This window comes from Scyliorhinus canicula, chromosome 9 (genome assembly GCF_902713615.1).
Source record: "Scyliorhinus canicula chromosome 9, sScyCan1.1, whole genome shotgun sequence".
In the NCBI taxonomy this organism is placed as follows: Eukaryota; Metazoa; Chordata; class Chondrichthyes; order Carcharhiniformes; family Scyliorhinidae; genus Scyliorhinus; species Scyliorhinus canicula.
In genome coordinates, this window is record NC_052154.1 from 39,792,140 (window position 1) to 39,809,692 (window position 17,553).

At 56.0% G+C, this 17,553-nt stretch overlaps 1 protein-coding gene across 9 annotated transcripts in view; it reads left to right on the forward strand.

Moving 5' to 3' along the window:
* Positions 1-17,553, forward strand: part of LOC119971263 — a 141,695-nt gene that overhangs the window by 31,559 nt on the left and 92,583 nt on the right. For all 9 annotated transcript variants that reach the window (XM_038806582.1, XM_038806581.1, XM_038806574.1 and 6 more), the window contains 2 exons: positions 3,566-3,692; positions 5,423-5,501. In XM_038806582.1, coding sequence (XP_038662510.1) covers positions 3,566-3,692; positions 5,423-5,501 — 206 coding nt within the window. The remainder of the gene's footprint in view (positions 1-3,565; positions 3,693-5,422; positions 5,502-17,553) is intronic.

The following is a 17,553-nucleotide window of genomic DNA, read 5'->3' on the forward strand; positions in this document are numbered from 1 at the left end:
AAAAAACCCAGGGAAACAACGACGGGATGAGGGCTTCCTTCCAGACTCTGCAGACGCTGTTAGAGGAGTCGAACCGCATCCACGAGCAGGGAGTGGTGCCGCTCATGGCAGAGACCCAGTCCAACACCGCACGGGTGGCATCCGCGGTGGAGGCAATGGGTCAGGTTATGCAAGGCATTGGGGTTCATATGCACGCGTCATCCTCGGCCCTGGACAGGGTTGCCCTCTCACAGGCAGCAATGTGCCAGAGGCAAAACGACATTGCCGGCGCCCTGCAGGCCTTGGCTCAGTCTCACCAGGTCATTGGCCAGTCGCAGCAGTCAGTCGCCGAGAGCATCAACCGCCTGACACATGTGCTGGATGGCGTCGTGCACTCACAGGTTGAGATCGCACAGTCCCTGGCGGGAATGTCTAACTCCCTGGACTCCGTCTCTGCAAATCTTCGGATCCTGGTGGATACCGTTGCAGGCCTCCAGGACTGGCAGCGCCAGGTGTCGGTGGTGCGACGGGGCACCTCCCCGCTCGCACCTCTGTCCCAAAGTGAGGCCCTGGGGCCACCGGGCTCCCCGAGGGAGGAGGAGGTTTCGGGGCCCGTCCCATTAAGTCCATCACGGGACGTCCCGGAATTCTCGGCCTCCCCCCGTCCCATCCCTGGTGCATCGGGTGGGCAGCAGGCAGAGCAGGGTGGCACAATGTCACCCGAGACGCCCGCAGAGCAGCCTGGCCCATCAAGGCCGGGTCGCCCCAGGAAACGCTTGGCCAAGGAGAAACGAGTCGAGGGGGGCGATTCGCAGCAATCCTCCTCCACTCCTGCTGTATCATCTGGGGAGTCACTTAGACGTAGTGGTAGGGCCCGTAAGGCAACTAAGATAGACACTGAGTAAGTTGGCACGGGTGAAGGGCACAGTTTAGTTGTAGGGGCTAGGGCACCTGTAAATAATTGTTAACATTAAACGCACTGTTCCACCTTACTTGTAATACCGTGTGATTGTTCCACAGCCACAGGATTTGTGATGGTGACTGAGTGTCGCTGGGGTTGACGAGTGGTGAAACTTCGGTGCCGGGTGTGCAGTCCCTGCCCCTCCCCCCCCCCCCAACCCCTCCCACAGCTAGCCCACGCGGGCATGTGATGGAGTGTCCGTGACGAACTCAGCGGCCACCAAGGTGGATGGTTCAGCTATTGCCATGGGTCAGACTCTCTCTAACGATTCTGAGCTCACAGCTCATCGCAGAGCGGGCTGTCATCATTCCACATGGCACTGATCACACCCGCTGACACAGCCATCAATGTTGTGCCATATCGTCTGGACCCAGTGGTAAGGGTGATGTCAAAGTGGAGCAGGGTACACTGAGAGGGGGTGGGGGGGGTTGTGGTGGTGGAAGTTGTGTGTTGACCCTCTGCACGACTAGCGATGCAGGTGGTGGTTTGGTGTTCAGCGGGGACGTCACATGCGATGCGTGAACCGTGCTGCCACCAAGGCGTCACGTGCCCGCCGTCCTCGCCGGGTCTGTCGTGCCGCCTCCTGGACATCACCAGCACCTGGGTCGTGTCTGCGTGCTGCGCCCGCCACTCCACTAGCCTCCTCCTCCTCCCTCTCCTCCTCCTCCTCCTCCTCTGTGCTGGCACCACTGCCACTGGCTTCTCCCTCCGCCTCCTGCAGCAGGTCATCTCCCCTCTGCATCGCGATGTTGTGCAGCGCACAGCAGACCACTACAATGCGAGCGACCCTTTCGGCCTGGTACTGCAGGGCCCCTCCGGAGCGGTCCAGGCACCTGAATCTCATCTTCAGGAGGCCAAGGCAGCGCTCCACCACACCCCTGGTTGCTGCATGGGCCTCGTTGTATCATGTTTCCGCATTGGTCTGAGGCCTCCGTATAGGCGTCATCAGCCAAGACCTCAGCGGATAACCCCTGTCGCCTAGCAACCAGCCCCTCAGCCGGGGGGGACGTACCTCAAACATCGCAGGGATGAACGACTGCGCCAGTATGTAGGAGTCATGCACACTCCCTGGGAACCTTGCAGAGACGTTCATGATCCTCATGTGGGGGTCGCATACCACCTGGATATTCATGGAGTATGTCCCCCTTCTGTTTGTGAACACATCCCTGTCCCCTGCAGGCGGGCGCATGGGGACGTGAACACAATCGATTGCCCCCTGCACCCTCGGTATCCCGGCCACGCTGGCAAATCCACGAGCTCGTGAGGCTTGACTTGCTTGGTCCTCGGGAAAGGTGATGTAGCGGTCCGCGATGGCATAGAGGGCGTCGGTCACATCCCGGATACACCTGTGGACCGATGACTGGGAGATCCCGGAGACATCCCCGCTCGGAGACTGGAAGGAACCGGTAGCATAGAAGTTAAGAGCGACCGTCACCTTGATGGCAACCGGGATCGCGTGTCCTCCCCCCGTTCCACGTGGGGCGAGGTGCGACAGGAGTTCGCAGATATGTATCACCGTCTGCCTACTCAGCCGGAGTCTCCTCCTGCAGATGATGTCCGTCATTGTTAGGAAAGAGACCCGGACACGGTACACCCTCGGCTTTGGTCGTCGCCTCTGGCGCCATGGCTTCACCCTCACTCTCTCCTCTTCCTCTTCCTCCTCATCATCCTCCTCCCCGTGCTGCTCGACGACTGGCAACTCCTCGGCCCTTCCCTCTGCTGCTGCAGCTGGCCCTGCATCTACTGCGGGTTGTGGCTGTGGATGCTGCTGCATCTCCAAATGCAGTGCAGCGGCCCCAACCACTGCGCAGAACATAGCCATTCTGTTCACAAACATTGTGCTAACCTACAGAAGGGTGGTGGGGGGCAGAGAAACGGGACATGTTAGACGGAGGTTAGTCAACACCTCGGCAGCTGCCTGCCACGGGATACCTGTGTGTCCCGGTGGCCTGGTCGCGCTGCTGACACGCGGGCAGCCTAACCCCTGGTCACTTTCTGCATCCAACGGCCAGTAAACTATGTCCTCCTCATGGGTGCGTCAGTGGCCTGTGGCCGTAAGCCACAGGGCAACCAGCGGCCGTGTCCTCGTGACCGGCACGCCATGGCATGCTGGCAGACATTTTGTTACGGGGTTGGACGGCTCACTCGCTCACTCTCTACCTAACCCCCCCCCCACTCCCACTGCCCCCCCATGTCCCCCATTCCCCCCCGTCTCCCCCACTCCCCCACTCCCCCCCCGTCCCCCCCCCCACTCCCCCCCTCCCCCCACTGCCCCCCGTCCCCCCTGTCTCCCCCCCCACTCCCCCCTCCCCCCTGTTTCCCCCCCCACTCCCCCCTCCCCCCCACTGCCCCCCCCGTCCCACCCCACTGCCCCCCGTCCCCCCACTCCCCCCCGTCCCCCCCACTCCCCCCCTCCCCCCCACTGCCCCCCCATACCCCCCACTTCCCCCCCGTCCCCCCCCACTCCCCCACTCCCCCCCGTCTCCCCCCCCCACTCCCCCCCTCCCCCCCACTGCCCCCGTCTCCCCCACTGCCCCCTCCGTCTCCCCCACTCCCCCACGAACCGTCGTGAGTCCGGAGAATCGCGCCCTCAGTATTTAATCAATTTATACATTTACTTTGCAGAACCTGATGAGTTGGGCAGTACTCCTTCTGTTAGCACATCCGCAGAAAATGCCGAAGGTGACACAGAACCAAAACCTGAGAAAAGCAAAGTTGTTTCACCTAAAAAGCATTCAAAACATCACAAACGGTGAGTGATGTGAATATTTTTTAAAGTTTGATTTGTCTTCATATGTCACGCATAGGTTCCTGGAACATAGACAATTAGTATCCTCTTCCAGGTTTCTACCAACAACACTAGATGATTGTCCAGCATGAAGTTTGCAAGAGCAGCTCCAGGGTTGATTAACTCTCAATATCTAGGTTCCCAAATGATAAATATTCACTCCAAGGGGTAAAATAAACCATTGTTCTGCACCAAGCCATATCACTTTAATGAGTTGTAAAGTCATGCAGAGACGAGTAAGCAGAAAATCTTAAAGGGAAGAAAATGCACTGTTTAGGAATATTGGAATGAGGAAAGCTTGTTCAAGCTGTCATTTCAAGTTGTGTTTATTAAGCACATTTTCTGACATTTTTCAAGCTGTATTTACCTACCCCAAGCCAATGCGATACCTGTTAAATGGTGAATTGCTGTGGTTTTTTTCTGAATGTGTCAGAAGTTGGCATGGTGGCACAGTGGTTAGCACTGTTTCATCACAGTCTGCACATTCTCCCCTTGCCTGAGTGGGTTTCCTCCAGGTGCTCCGGTTCCTCCCCCACAAGTCCCAAAAGATGTGCTTGTTAGGTGAATTGGAGATTCTAAATTCTCCCGTAGTGTGGCAACGGGAAAGGGGATTTTCACCGTAACTTCATGGCAGTGTTAGTATAAGCCTACTTGTGACACTAATAAAGATTTTTTTTTTTTAAAGTATTTTTATTGGCATTTTCAATTTCACATAGTGAAACTTTGCATCCGATATTTACAGTTGATACAGTTCTTATGTACTTACAATATATCTTGATATATCCTCTCCCCACCCTTCCCCTCTCCCTGCCCCCCCCTCCCTGACCCCTCCCCCCCCCCCTCCCTGACCTCTCCTTGGCATTCACAGGGACCTAACAATAGATGGCCAAAGTATTTGCCTGTAACAGATTGTGTCAAATTTGGATTTGCATTGCAATTTCATGATTCTCCAGTCATATGCCTTGGTATTCCAATTCAGCCAGATAAATGCAAAATCATTTTTTTTTTTTTCTTTTTTTTTATAAATTTAGATTACCCAATTATTTTTTTCCAATTAAGGGGCAATTTAGCATGGCCAATCCACCTAATGTGCACATTTTTGGGTTGTGGGGGCGAAACCCACGCAGACACGGGGAGAATGTGCAAACTCCACACGGACAGTGACCCAGAGCCGGGATCGAACCTGGGACCTCAGCGCCGTGAGGCGGTTGTGCTAACCACTAGGCCACCGTGCTGCCCCGCAAAATGATTTTTGATGCTTCTAGCTTCACTGACATACCATAGGCCAGTGTTGGCCTGGCTTCATCCCCAAATAGGACACCTGCAGCTCACCTGTCAAATTCAAAGGAGGTGGGGCCCTGAAAACCAAGCTGCTTTGTCTCCAGTATGAGTTTAATCTATAAACTAATTTAATTAATTTGCTTGCTGGAAACTTCCTCAATTACTGGATTTAAACAAAACATTTTTGGGGATAAATTCTGGGGGATGTGCAATAAATGCTAATCTTGCCATCGATGTTCACATCCCACAAGCAAATAAAAACACTTTATTTTATCATGGGAGAAAGATGAGAATGTAACATGTATCTATAGTTCTCCTAAACACCATTGCAAGGTATTACTGCCATGAGGCCATTCTGGTTTACAGTCTTCAACTGTATTTGCACCAAATCATGTTTTCTCTGTTGGTTTTAGACATGTCAAAAAAAAAGAGAAATGGGGATTATTGTCACCATACCTGGACACATCTGAGTTAACCAATTCTTCAGCAGAGGTAAGTTAATGAACTTATTAACACTGAGAACTTGTTCTACACACAAAAATATAACTCTTTATACTTCTGAGACGCATAAGAAACTGTGAGAGAACATGTGGTACAAGCATTGAACAGGTGGTCAAAGGTATGCTCAAGTAAATTGAGTTCTCTTTCATTCATAATTTTCATGACAAAACTAGAATTAGTCTAATCCGTACAAGGAGAATGCTTCAGTCAATGAATAAAGGAGCTAATACATAGGTGAGTAATCCATCTTTCTGCATATCCCATTAGTCAATGTGGATTCACGATAGATGGATTCTAATTTTAACATGCTTCCATTAAATCATTGTTAGAAATCAACTCTACTCCCGCATATTTTGAACATGCTGGGTGTGGTTAGTTTGGAAGAGGTGAGGTGTCTGGGGAGGATTAATAATAAAAATGCAGCAGACACCAACCTCCCTACTTCATTTTTAAAGTGGTCATGTTGGGCAGCTGACTAGCCTACTCTCGGGAGGCTGGTTGGTCAGTAAAATATTTTAAGATGCTTGTGTGCTTCCATTCGACATCAAGTTTTACCTTTAACATCTCTAGGCTGAGTTTCCCAAACCTCAGGAAACTTGGCTGCTAAAGACAGGTGAGGGTACCACCTGCATTCTCAGGTAAGTGCATTTATACCACTGATAATGGTCCAGGAGCACCGAGAGAGAAAGACTGTTTTTTTCCCAGTGCACCAAGTACTTTCTTAGGGAACATTAATTGGGTATTTTTGAATTGAATTTTCCTTGAGTTTATATTTAAACTGCAGTACGGATTTCCAAGGCCAGTGAAAAGATGATGAGAATGAACTGTGGGTCAGGAAGGTATTAAACTCCTGATTCTCCCTTCTGACTAAAAACGTGCATATTGTACCATTAATCCACAGCGAGACAATGAGAGTGAGTGAACTTAGGCTTTATTAACCAAGAACTTGCCTGTCTGTGTCTGCTGTACAAATGAGTGCCCCCCCCCCCCCCCCCCCAGGCAGCTGGCCTATATATCGTCCGGGGGAGGGGGGGGGGAGGGAGGGGGGGGGGGAGCCAGTGGTGGAGCCCACCACGTTCCAGTACAATATCTGTAAGGAGATCACATTACCATTGGGCCACAGTGCTACCCAGACAGCTTATACTATGGTGAATACATTCATCACAGTGCACCAGAGAGAGATGCACAGGAACAGGATGTGCAGGAGCAAGGTGTAGAGGAGAAAACTGCACAGGAGAGAGATGCATGGTTGAAAGTAGGAACCACTTCCCATGTCACAGAGTCTATGGTAAGAAGTCTTACAACACCAGGTTAAAATCCAACAGGTTTGTTTCCAATCACTAGCTTTCAGAGAACTGTTCCTTCTCAGGAAGGAGCTGCGCTCTGAAAGTTAATGTTTGGACTTTAACCTGGTGTTGTAAGACTTCTTACTGTGCACACCCCAGTCCAACGCCGGCATCTCCTCATCACAGAGTCTATGGACAGAGGCTCAGTTTCTTTTCTTGGAAGTGCAGTACTTGTGTAAACTGAGGTTGTCATTTCAGGTGGTGGGAGACATCTGCACTCTTCTGAGGAAGACCTAACAGACACACGTTACCACTGACTACAAAAATCACCGCTGGCCTCAATATTCTTGCCTCCAGGGTGCTACCGGTGATATTTTGAGGATCCTTTGGTCCATGGCACATAATGGTTCGATTATTTGCCAGGTTCGGGAATTAAGTAAACTTCTATTGTGATGAAAATAACAAAAATGAAAGACCGCTCAGATTTGGCACTCTGACTGGATTCCCCCAGGTCCAGGGTACCAGAAACTACACACACATGGCAATCTAAGCACCACCAGGAGTTCTTGTTAACTGAAATTAGCATTCAACCAAGAGTGCGCAGCTGTATGCAACCAAGAAGAAGTTCATGCAGGTGTGTGCCAAAATCCCTGGGAGCTATCATGATGCATTCAGACTGTAGCAGTTACATATTCAATTCCTTATTATTCCTTATTATTCCAAGAAGCAGACTTAAGATCTGGCTCATAGGAGAGAAAGGTTACACCCTTCAAACCTTGGTTCGTGACATCTCTATGGAATTTCACCAGTGAAGTACAGAAGCATTACAAAAAGATTCACACAATATCCTGGTTAAAGATACACTTTAGGTGCCTGTTAGGTCGGGAGGTGTTCTTAAACATTTACCAGTGAAAGTGACTAGAATAATGGCGGTGTGCTGCATCCTGCACAGCATTACACAGCAGAGACGATTGCAGGCAGAAGACAAAATAGCTTATCATTTTATCATAGAGGAGAAAGATAAATATCCAGATCAGCTGCTTACATTGATGCCCAGAATTCCAGAGATGTCTTAATACTGTGAAAGCTCACCTCATGCACTAAAACATAACAAATTAAATTCTGAGGTCTTCTCCCACCACCAGTATAACTTACCCCTTTCCCCTTTGCGTGATATAACCCTTAAACCTCTCTTCCACCCATTGCATATTTTTCTAAGGGGCCCTGTCATTTATTAACACTCATCACAAAACCTAGGAATTGGGACTCAGGCGTTATAATAGGAAAATCACAGACGTGCAAATCAATACATTATATGTGGGATTATAAAAACAGATAACAACTTAACCTTTTGTCAAATGGCCATGTGAATATCCTTGGTGAATTACAATGTCTTGAACTTCAGTCTCCTCTCACCCTGCAGCTGCACTTTGCCCCGCTGCTGCTTCCCTGGCCCTGCACAGAGACGTGAGTTGAATACAACTGAGGCTTTATTACTCTAAGATGTGTAGCCTCCTACAGCAGCTGGCAAAATGGCTGCTGTACAGGGAGCACACATATTTATACTCCGCCTACTGGGCGGAGCCAGCAGGCAGGGACTACCCCTGTGCCTGTGAGTACAGGGTCTTACCACACATCTCCTAATGTACACAACAGTGGTGGTTACCACATTCACCCCCTGTTAAAGTTGAGTCCGGCGGGTGTGGCGGAGAACTATATACAGAGCAAATTTAATATACAGAGGCAAAAAAATTTTTTGAAGTCCAGTACAAGGTGCTTTAACAGTCCTGAACCAATTACAGGTTTAGCCGGTCCGGGGCCTTGATGTGACGTTGGGAGCGACGCAGTGGTGGCGCCGATTCCGGTGGTGGTCTGATCCTCGGTGACTCTGGGAGCGTGCCAAAATCCTTTTCATCCTCGGGCGTGGGCAGGGGAAGTTCAGATGGTCCTGGGGGGGTGTGCTGCTGGATGCGCAAGGGGAGGGGAGGGTGGTGCCGGGCCGGAGGTGTGTGTGTGTGTGTGTGTGTGTGTGTGGAACCTGCTGGTGCCAGGTCCCTGAGGGAGACAGTAGCTTGGCGGCCATCGGGGTACGCCACGTAGGAGTACTGGGGGTTAGCGTGGAGTAACTGCACCCTTTCAACCAACGGGTCCGCCTTGTGGAGTTGTACGTGCCTACGGAGGAGTATGGGTCTTGGAGCTACGAGCCAAGTCGGGAGCGACACCCCGGATGGGGACTTCCTGGGGAAGGCAAAGAGACGTTCATGGGGTGTGTCGTTAGTCGCAGTGCATAGGAGCGACCTAAAGGAGTTCAGTGCATTGGGGAGGAGCTCCTGCCAGTGGGAGGCCGGGAGATTTCTGGACCGCAGGGCCAGCTGGACGGCCCTCCAGACGTCCCGTTCTCCCTCTCCACCTGCCCGTTTCCCCGGGGGTTGTAGCTGGTCGTCCTGCTGGAGGGGATACCCCTGCTGAGCAGGAACTGACGCAGCTCATCGCTCATGAATGAGGATCCCCTGTCACTGTGGATGTAGGCGGGGAAGCCGAACAGAGCGAAGATTGTGTTTAGGGCTTTGATGATGGTGGCAGACATCATGTCGGGGCACGGGATGGCGAAGGGGAATCTGGAATACTCATCGACCACACTGAGGAAGTATGTGTTACGGTCGGTGGAGGGGAAAGGCTCTTTGAAATCCACGCTGAGGCGTTCAAATGGGCGGGAGGCCTTCACCAGGCGCGCGCGGTCCAGCTGGTAGAAGTGCGGTTTGCAATCCGCACAGACCTGGCAGTCTCTGGTGATTGCCCTGACTTCCTCGACGGAGTAGGGCAGATTTCGGGCCTTTATGAAGTGGTACAGCCGTGTGACTCCCCGGTGACAAAGGTTGTTGTGCAGGGTCCGTAGTTGGTCCACTTGTGCGCTGGCACATGTACCTCGGGATAGGGCATCTGCGGGCTCGTTGAGCTTACCGGGGCGATACAAAATCTCCTAGTTGTCGGTGGAGAGTTTGATCCTCCACCTCAAGATTTTATTGTCCTTGATCTTGCCCCATTGTGTGTTGTTAAACATAAAGGTGACTGACAGTTGGTCAGTGAGGAGAGTGAATCTCCTGCCAGCCAGGTAATGCCTCCAATGCCGCACAGCTTCAACGATGGCTTGGGCCTCTTTTTCGATGGAGGAGTGCCGAATTTCGGAAGCATTAAGGGTGCGGGAAAAGAATACCACGGGCCTGCCTGCCTGATTGAGCGTGGCGGCTGGAGCGATGTCTGATGCGTCGCTCTCCACTTGAAAGGGCAACGTCTCATCGATTGCATGCATCGCGGCCTTGGCGATGTCGGCTCTAATACGGTTGAAGGCCTGGTGAGCCTCAGCCGTCAGGGGAAAAAGAGTGGACTGGATGACTGGGCGGGCATTGTCCGCATAGTTTGGGACCCACTGAGTGTAGTAAGAAAAGAATACCAGGCAGCGCTTGAGGGCCTTGGGGCAGTGGGGAAGGGGGAGCTCCATGACGGGGCGCGTGTGGTCGGGATCGGGCACCAGAACTCTGTTCTGGACCACATAGCCGAGGATGGCTAAGCGGTTCGTGCTAAATACGCACTTCTCCTTGTTATAGGAGAGGTTTAGGAGAGAGGAGGTGTGGAGAAATTTGGCAAGGTTGGCCTGCTGATCGTGGCCACAGATGGTGACATTATCTAGGTACGGGAAAGTGGCCCGTAGCCCGTACCGGTCAACCATTCGGTCCATCTCCCTTTGGAAGACCGAGACCCTGTTGGTGACGCTGAAGGGAACCCTGAGAAAGTGGTAGAGGCGGCCATCTGCCTCAAAGGCAGTGTGTGGGCGGTCCGCCTTCTGGATGGGGAGCTGGTGGTAGGCTGATTTTAGGTCTACAGTTGAGAAGACCCAGTACTGTGCAATCTGATTGACCATATCAGATATGCGTAGGAGGGGGTACGCGTCAAGCTGCATGTACCGATTGATAGTCTGGCTGTAGTCCACGACCATTTGGTGTTTCTCCCCAGTTTTCACCACTACCACTTGGGCTCTCCAGGGTCTGTTGCTGGCCTCGATGATGCCTTCCCGCTGGACCTCTGACCTGATGAAGATCCTGTCCTGGGTGCTGTACCGTCTGCTCCTGGTGGCGACGGGTTTGCAATCCGGGGTTAGGTTTGCGAATAGGGAAGGTGCGTCGACCTTTAGGGTTACAAGGCCTCACACAGTTAGGAGTGATAGGGGCCCGCCGAATTTCAGTGTTAGGCTCTGGAGGTTACACTGGAGGTCCAGGCCGAGTAGCCGGGCAGTGCAGAGGTTGGGAAGGACGTAGAGGCGGAAGTCGCTGAACTCTACGCCCTGGACCGTGAGCGTGGCTATACAGTAACCCCGGATCGCCACGGAGTGGGACCCGGAAGCCAGAGAGATTCTCTGATTGGCGGGGTGTACCGCGAGGGAGCAGCGCCTTACCGTATCGGGATGGATGAAGCTTTCGGTGCTCCCGGAATCCAGCAGACAAGAGGTCTCGTGCCTATCGATCTTCACGCTTGTCGAGGCAGTGGTTAGATTGTGTGGGTGAGACTGGTCAATCGTGACTGAGGGGAGTCGCGGCTGGTCGTCGCTGGTGTCGAACCATGGGGTGCCCAGGGGGCACGGGTCCTGGAATGATGGTGGCACCCATGTGCTGTGGGGGAGACAAAATGGCAGCGCCTGATGATCTTGGGGTGGACAAGATGGCGGCGCCCATGGGCCGCACGTGTTGGGGTTTAACAAAGATGGTGGTGCCCATGGGCCACATGTGGTCCGAGGAGGGGAAGATGGCGGCGCCCACTGTCCGTATGCGAGGGGGGTCGGGGCGATAGCGGCGACTGCGCGGGCCTGGCACACCGCAGTGAAGTGCCCCTTTTTGCTGCAGGCCTTGCAAAGGGTGCTGCGGGCCGGGAAGCGTTGGCGGGAGTGTTTCTGTTGCCTGCAGAAGTAACATCGGGGCCCCCCGGGGTTGGCTGGCTGGCACATGGCACAGGCGTAGGGTTGGCTGAGTGGGGTCCCCGGTGGGGTGGCCGACTGTGGAGTCCACGATGCGTAGGAGAGCTGGGCCGCGCGACTGGGGGTGTAGGCCTGAAGATTGCGTGAGGCGACCGTCATCGATAGCGCCAGCTTTTTGGTTTCTGCGAAGTTGAGCGTGGCCCCCTCTAAAAGTCGCCGGTATAGGAGGTCTGACCCTATCCCCGTAACGAAAGCATCCCGCCTGAGGAGGTTCGAATGTTCTGTGGCCGTGACGGCCTGACAGTCACAGTCTCTGACCAAGGGAATTAAAGCACGCCAGAAATCTTCTACGGATTCACCAGGGAGTAGAGAGTACGTGTCTGGCGAAGAGCGTGTTAGTTCGCTGGGCGTAATTCTCTTTCAGTAGAGCCATGGCTTCATCGTAGGTCGGCGCGTCCTGGATAAGAGGAAATACGTTGGAGCTCAGCCGCGAGTAGAGTATCTGGATCTTCTGAGCTTCCGGAATTGGGTCTGGTACAGACCTGATGTAAGCTTCAAAACAAGCTAGCCAATGTTGAACGTTCTTTTTGGCATCGCTTGATTGTGGATCCAGCTGCAGGCGATCCGGTTTGATGCAGAGATCCATCTTCTGAAAATCTTAGAGTAATAAATTGATGCATCATCAATTGCACAGAGACGAGAGTTGAATACAACTAAGGCTTTATTACTCTAAGATGTGTGGCCTCCTGCCGCAGCTGGCGAAATGGCTGCTGTACGGGGAGCACACATATTTATACTCCGCCTACTGGGCAGAGCCAGCAGGCAGGGATCTACCCCAGTACCTGTAGTATAGGGTCTTACCACACATCTCCTCATATACACAACAGTGGTGATTACCACAGGCCGTACTGCTGCTCCTCTCACCCTGCTGCTGCTCCTCTCTCCCCGCTGCTGCTCCTCTCACCCCGCTGCTGCTCCTCTCACCCTGCTGCTGCTCCTCTCTCCCCGCTGCAGCTCCTCTCACCCCGCTGCTGCTGCTCTCACCCCTCTGCTGCTCCTCTCGCCCCGCTGCTGCTCCTCTCACCCCTCTGCTGCTCCTCTCGCCCCGCTGCTGCTCCTCTCGCCCCGCTGCTGCTCCCCTCTCCCCCCTGCTGCTCCTCTCCCCTCGCTGCTGCTCCTCTCACCCCGCTGCTGCTCCTCTCACCCTGCTGCTGCTCCTCTCTCCCCGCTGCTGCTCCTCTCACCCCGCTGCTGCTCCTCTCACCCCTCTGCTGCTCCTCTCGCCCCGCTGCTGCTCCTCTCACCCCTCTGCTGCTGCTCTCACCCCTCTGCTGCTCCTCTCGCCCCGCTGCTGCTCCTCTCACCCCTCTGCTGCTCCTCTTGCCCCGCTGCTGCTCCTCTCGCCCCGCTGCTGCTCCCCTCTCCCCCCTGCTGCTCCTCTCACCCCGCTGCTGCTCCTCTCACCCTGCTGCTGCTCCTCTCTCCCGCTGCTGCTCCTCTCACCCCGCTGCTGCTCCTCTCACCCCTCTGCTGCTCCTCTCGCCCCGCTGCTGCTCCTCTCGCCCCGCTGCTGCTTCCCTCACCCCACTGCTGCTCCTCTCACCCCTCTGCTGCTCCTCTCGCCCCACTGCTGCTCCTCTCACCCCGCTGCTGCTCCTCTCACCCCACTGCTGCTCCTCTCACCCACTGCTGCTCCTCTCAACCCGATGCTGCTCCTCATCGCCCCGACTGCTGGTCCTCTCTACTCCGCGCTGCGGCTCCTCTCACCCCGCTGCTGCTCCCTCTCCTCCCCAGCTGCTGCTCCGCTCTCCCCGATGCTGCTCCTCTCACCCCCACGCTGCTTCCTCTCACCCCCGATGCTGCTCCTCTCGCCACTATGCTGCTCCTCTCTGCCCCATGCTGCTCCTCTCTGCCCACGTTGCTGGCTTCTCTCAGCCCCGCTGCTGCTCCTCTCTCCGCAGCTGCTGCTCCTCTCAGCCACCGCTGCCTGCTCCTCTCACTGTCCCGCTGCTGCCGCGCTCACCCCGCGCTAGCTCCTCTCAGACCCGCTGCGCATCCTCAATCCCTCTGCTAGCTGCCTCTATGCCCTCGGCTCTCCTCTCGCCCCGATGCTGCTGTCCTCTCGCCCCGCTGCTGCTCCGCTCATCCCCAGCTTGCTGCTTCCTCCACCCGCGCTGCTGCTCCTCTCTCCCCGTTGCTGCTCCTCTCTCCCCGCTGCTGCTCCTCTCACCCCGCTGCTGCTCATCTCTCCCCGCTGCTGCTCCTCTCTCCCCGCTGCTGCTCCTCTCACCCCTCTGCTGCTCATCTCTCCCCGCTGCTGCTCATCTCTCCCTGCTGTTGCTCCTCTCACCCCGCTGCTGCTCCTCTATCCCCGCTGCTGCTCCTCTCACCCCGCTGCTGCTCATCTCTCCCCGCTGCTGCTCCTCTCTCCCCGCTGCTGCTCCTCTCACCCCGCTGCTGCTCCTCTCACCCTGCTGCTGCTCTTCTCTCCCCGCTGCTGCTCCTCTCACCCCGCTGCTGCTCCTCTCACCCCTCTGCTGCTCCTCTCGCCCCGCTGCTGTTCTTCTCACCCCTCTGCTGCTCCTCTCGCCCCGCTGCTGCTCCCCTCACCCCGCTGCTGCTCCTCTCGCCCCGCTGCTGCTCCTCTCTCCCCGCTGCTGCTCCTCTCTCCCCGCTGCTGCTCCTCTCACCCCGCTGCTGCTCCTCTCACCCCGCTGCTGCTCATCTCTCCCCACTGCTGCTCATCTCTCCGCGCTGCTGCTCCTCTCACCCCTCTGCTGCTCCTCTCACCCCGCTGCTGCTCCTCTCACCCCGCTGCTGCTCCTCTCACCCCACTGCTGCTCCTCTCACCCCTCTGCTGCTCCTCTCACCCCGCTGCTGCTCCTCTCACCCCCGCTGCTGCTCCTCTCACCCCGCTGCTGCTCCTCTCACCCCACTGCTGCTCCTCTCACCCCGCTGCTGCTCCTCTCTCCCCTCTGCTGCTCCTCTCCTCCCGCTGCTTCTCCTCTATCCCCTCTGCTGCTCCTCTCACCCCTCTGCTGCTCCTCTCTCCCCGCTGCTGCTCCTCTCTCCCCGCTGCTGCTCCTCTCACCCCGCTGCTGCTCCTCTCACCCCGCTGCTGCTCCTCTCACCCCTCTGCTGCTCCTCTCAACCCGATGCTGCTCCTCACGCCCCGCTGCTGCTCCTCTCGCCCCGCTGCTGCTCCTCTCACCCCGCTGCTGCTCCTCTCCCCCCGCTGCTGCTCCTCTCACCCCGCTGCTGCTCCTCCCGCCCCGCTGCTGCTCCTCTCGCCCCGCTGCTGCTCCTCTCACCCCGATGCTGCTCCTCTCGCCCCGCTGCTGCTCCTCTCAACCCGATGCTGCTCCTCTCACCCCGATGCTGCTCCTCTCAACCCGATGTTGCTCCTCACGCCCCGCTGCTGCTCCTCTCACCCCGATGATGCTCCTCTCACCCCGCTGCTGCTCCTCTCTCCCCACTGCTGCTTCTCTCGCCCCGATGCTGCTCCTCTCACCCCTCTGCTGCTCCTCTCACCCCTCTGCTGCTCCTCTCTCCCCACTGCTGGTCCTCTCTCCGCGCTGCTGCTCCTCTCACCCCGCTGCTGCTCCTCTCTCCCCGCTGCTGCTCCTCTCTCCCCGCTGCTGCTCCTCTCACCCCGCAGCTGTTCCTCTCACCCCGATGCTGCTCCTCTCGCCCCGATGCTGCTCCTCTCTCCCCGCTGCTGCTCCTCTCAACCCGCTGCTGCTCATCTCACCCCGCTGCTGCTCCTCTCACCCCGCTGCTGCTCCTCTCTCCCCGTTGCTGCTCCTCTCACCCCGCTGCTGCTCCTCTCTCCCCGCTGCTGCTCCTCTATCCCCGCTGCTGCTCCTCTCACCCCGCTGCTGCTCATCTCTCCCCGCTGCTGCTCATCTCTCCCTGCTGTTGCTCCTCTCACCCCGCTGCTGCTCATCTCTCCCCGCTGCTGCTCATCTCTTCCCGCTGCTGCTCCTCTCTCCCCGCTGCTGCTCCTCTCACCCCTCTGCTGCTCATCTCTCCCCGCAGCTGCTCATCTCTCCCCGCTGCTGCTCATCTCTCCCTGCTGTTGCTCCTCTCACCCCGCTGCTGCTCCTCTCAACCCGCTGCTGCTCCTCTCTCCCCGCTGCTGCTCCTTTCTACCCACTGCTGCTCCCTTCGCCCCGCAGCTGCTCCCCGCTCCCTGCTGCTGCTCCTCTCTCCCAGCTGCTGCTCCTCTCACCCCCGCTGCTGCTCCTCTCCCCCATGCTGCTGCTCCTCTCGCCCCGCTGCTACTCCTCTCCCCCCGCTGCTGCTCCTCTCCCCCCCGCTGCTGCTCATGTCTCCCCGCTGCTGCTCCTCTCTCCCCATTGCTGCTCCTGTCCTCCCGCTGGATCAGCTGTGCTGGAGTAGCCCCGTGATGGCTGCCCTCTGAGTTCGGAATCTTCTAGTTGAATTTCTGAGTTGGAAGAGGATGGAGCCCAAGATGGCTGCCCCCATGAGTCGCACATGGCCGGCCGCATGGAGGATTATTGCCAAGATGGCCGCCCCCATGGGTCGCACATGGCCAGCCGCATGGAGGAGGATTGCCAAGATGGCCGCCCCCATGAGTTGCACATGTCGGGTGGGGGCGGAGTCGGCATACAGGCTGCAGCATTTCGGGGCCTGCGGGCCTGTGGATTCTGGAAACGAGTGCTCTGGGCTGCGGGGGAGTGTGGTGGTATGATTAGCATAGCTGCCTGCCATTGGTGCAGAACACCGGCTTACCATTGGCCCTGGTCGGTCATGTGCCTCTCGACCGGTTGGTTAAGACCAGTCATGTGACGGCTCCCCGATTGGTCGAGAGGCTGAGTTAATCCCGCCTCCAGGGCGGGGTATAAATACTCAGTACGCCCGGCGTTCGTCCTTCTACTGTAATCGACTGCAGGGCTAACATCTAGTAGATTAAAGCCATACTTTTGTTCAGCAACTCGTCTCGCGTTCAATTGATGGTACATCAGGGAGTTAGGAGAGGAGGCCTGCATTGCCAGGCAGACTCGGGCATGGTGTCCCTTGCGACCACAGCTGCTGCAGGTCGCGTTATAGGCCAGGCAATACTGCCGTGGGTGCTAAGGCTGCCCGCAAAAGTGGCACACTGGAGCTGCGTGATGGCTGGGTGACCGCGTGGCGCAGGCCTGGGGCAGTCGCTGGTCGGGGGTCCAGGATGGGGTCGCTTGGTCCGCGGGGAACAAGGTGAGGCTGCGGAATGAGACCTCCATAGTGGTAGCTAGTTCTACCATGTCCTCTAAGTTCTGGGCCCCTTTTTCTAACAACCGCTGGCGCACAATAGTTCGATCTGAGGCCTGCCACGTACACGTCTCTAATGGCAAGTTCCATGCGCTGTTCGGCTGATACAGCCTGGTAATTACAGTCCCGAGCTAAAATCTTTAACTCCCGCAGGAATTCTTCCAACGACCCCGCGGGGCGCTGGCAGCGGGTCGTAAAAATATGGTGCGCGTAGACCTCGTTGATGGGCTTCACGTACATTCGATCTAGCATGGCTAGGGCCCCCGTATACAAGTTGGTACCATTTAGTTGAGAAGATATACGGTGGCTCACCCTTGCGTGCAGTAGGTTGAGTTTCTGCTCCTCTGTAGTTCCAGCTGTACTTGATTCAGCCAGGTAGGCCTTGAAACATCTGAGCCAGTGCTGAAAGATTTCTCTTGCCTCTGCAGCCAGCGGGTCGAGTTCTAGTCGGTCAGGTTTGAGGGCTGATTCCATAGTTGTTTCTTTGAGTTGTTTCTTCCATTTCTTCTTATCGATT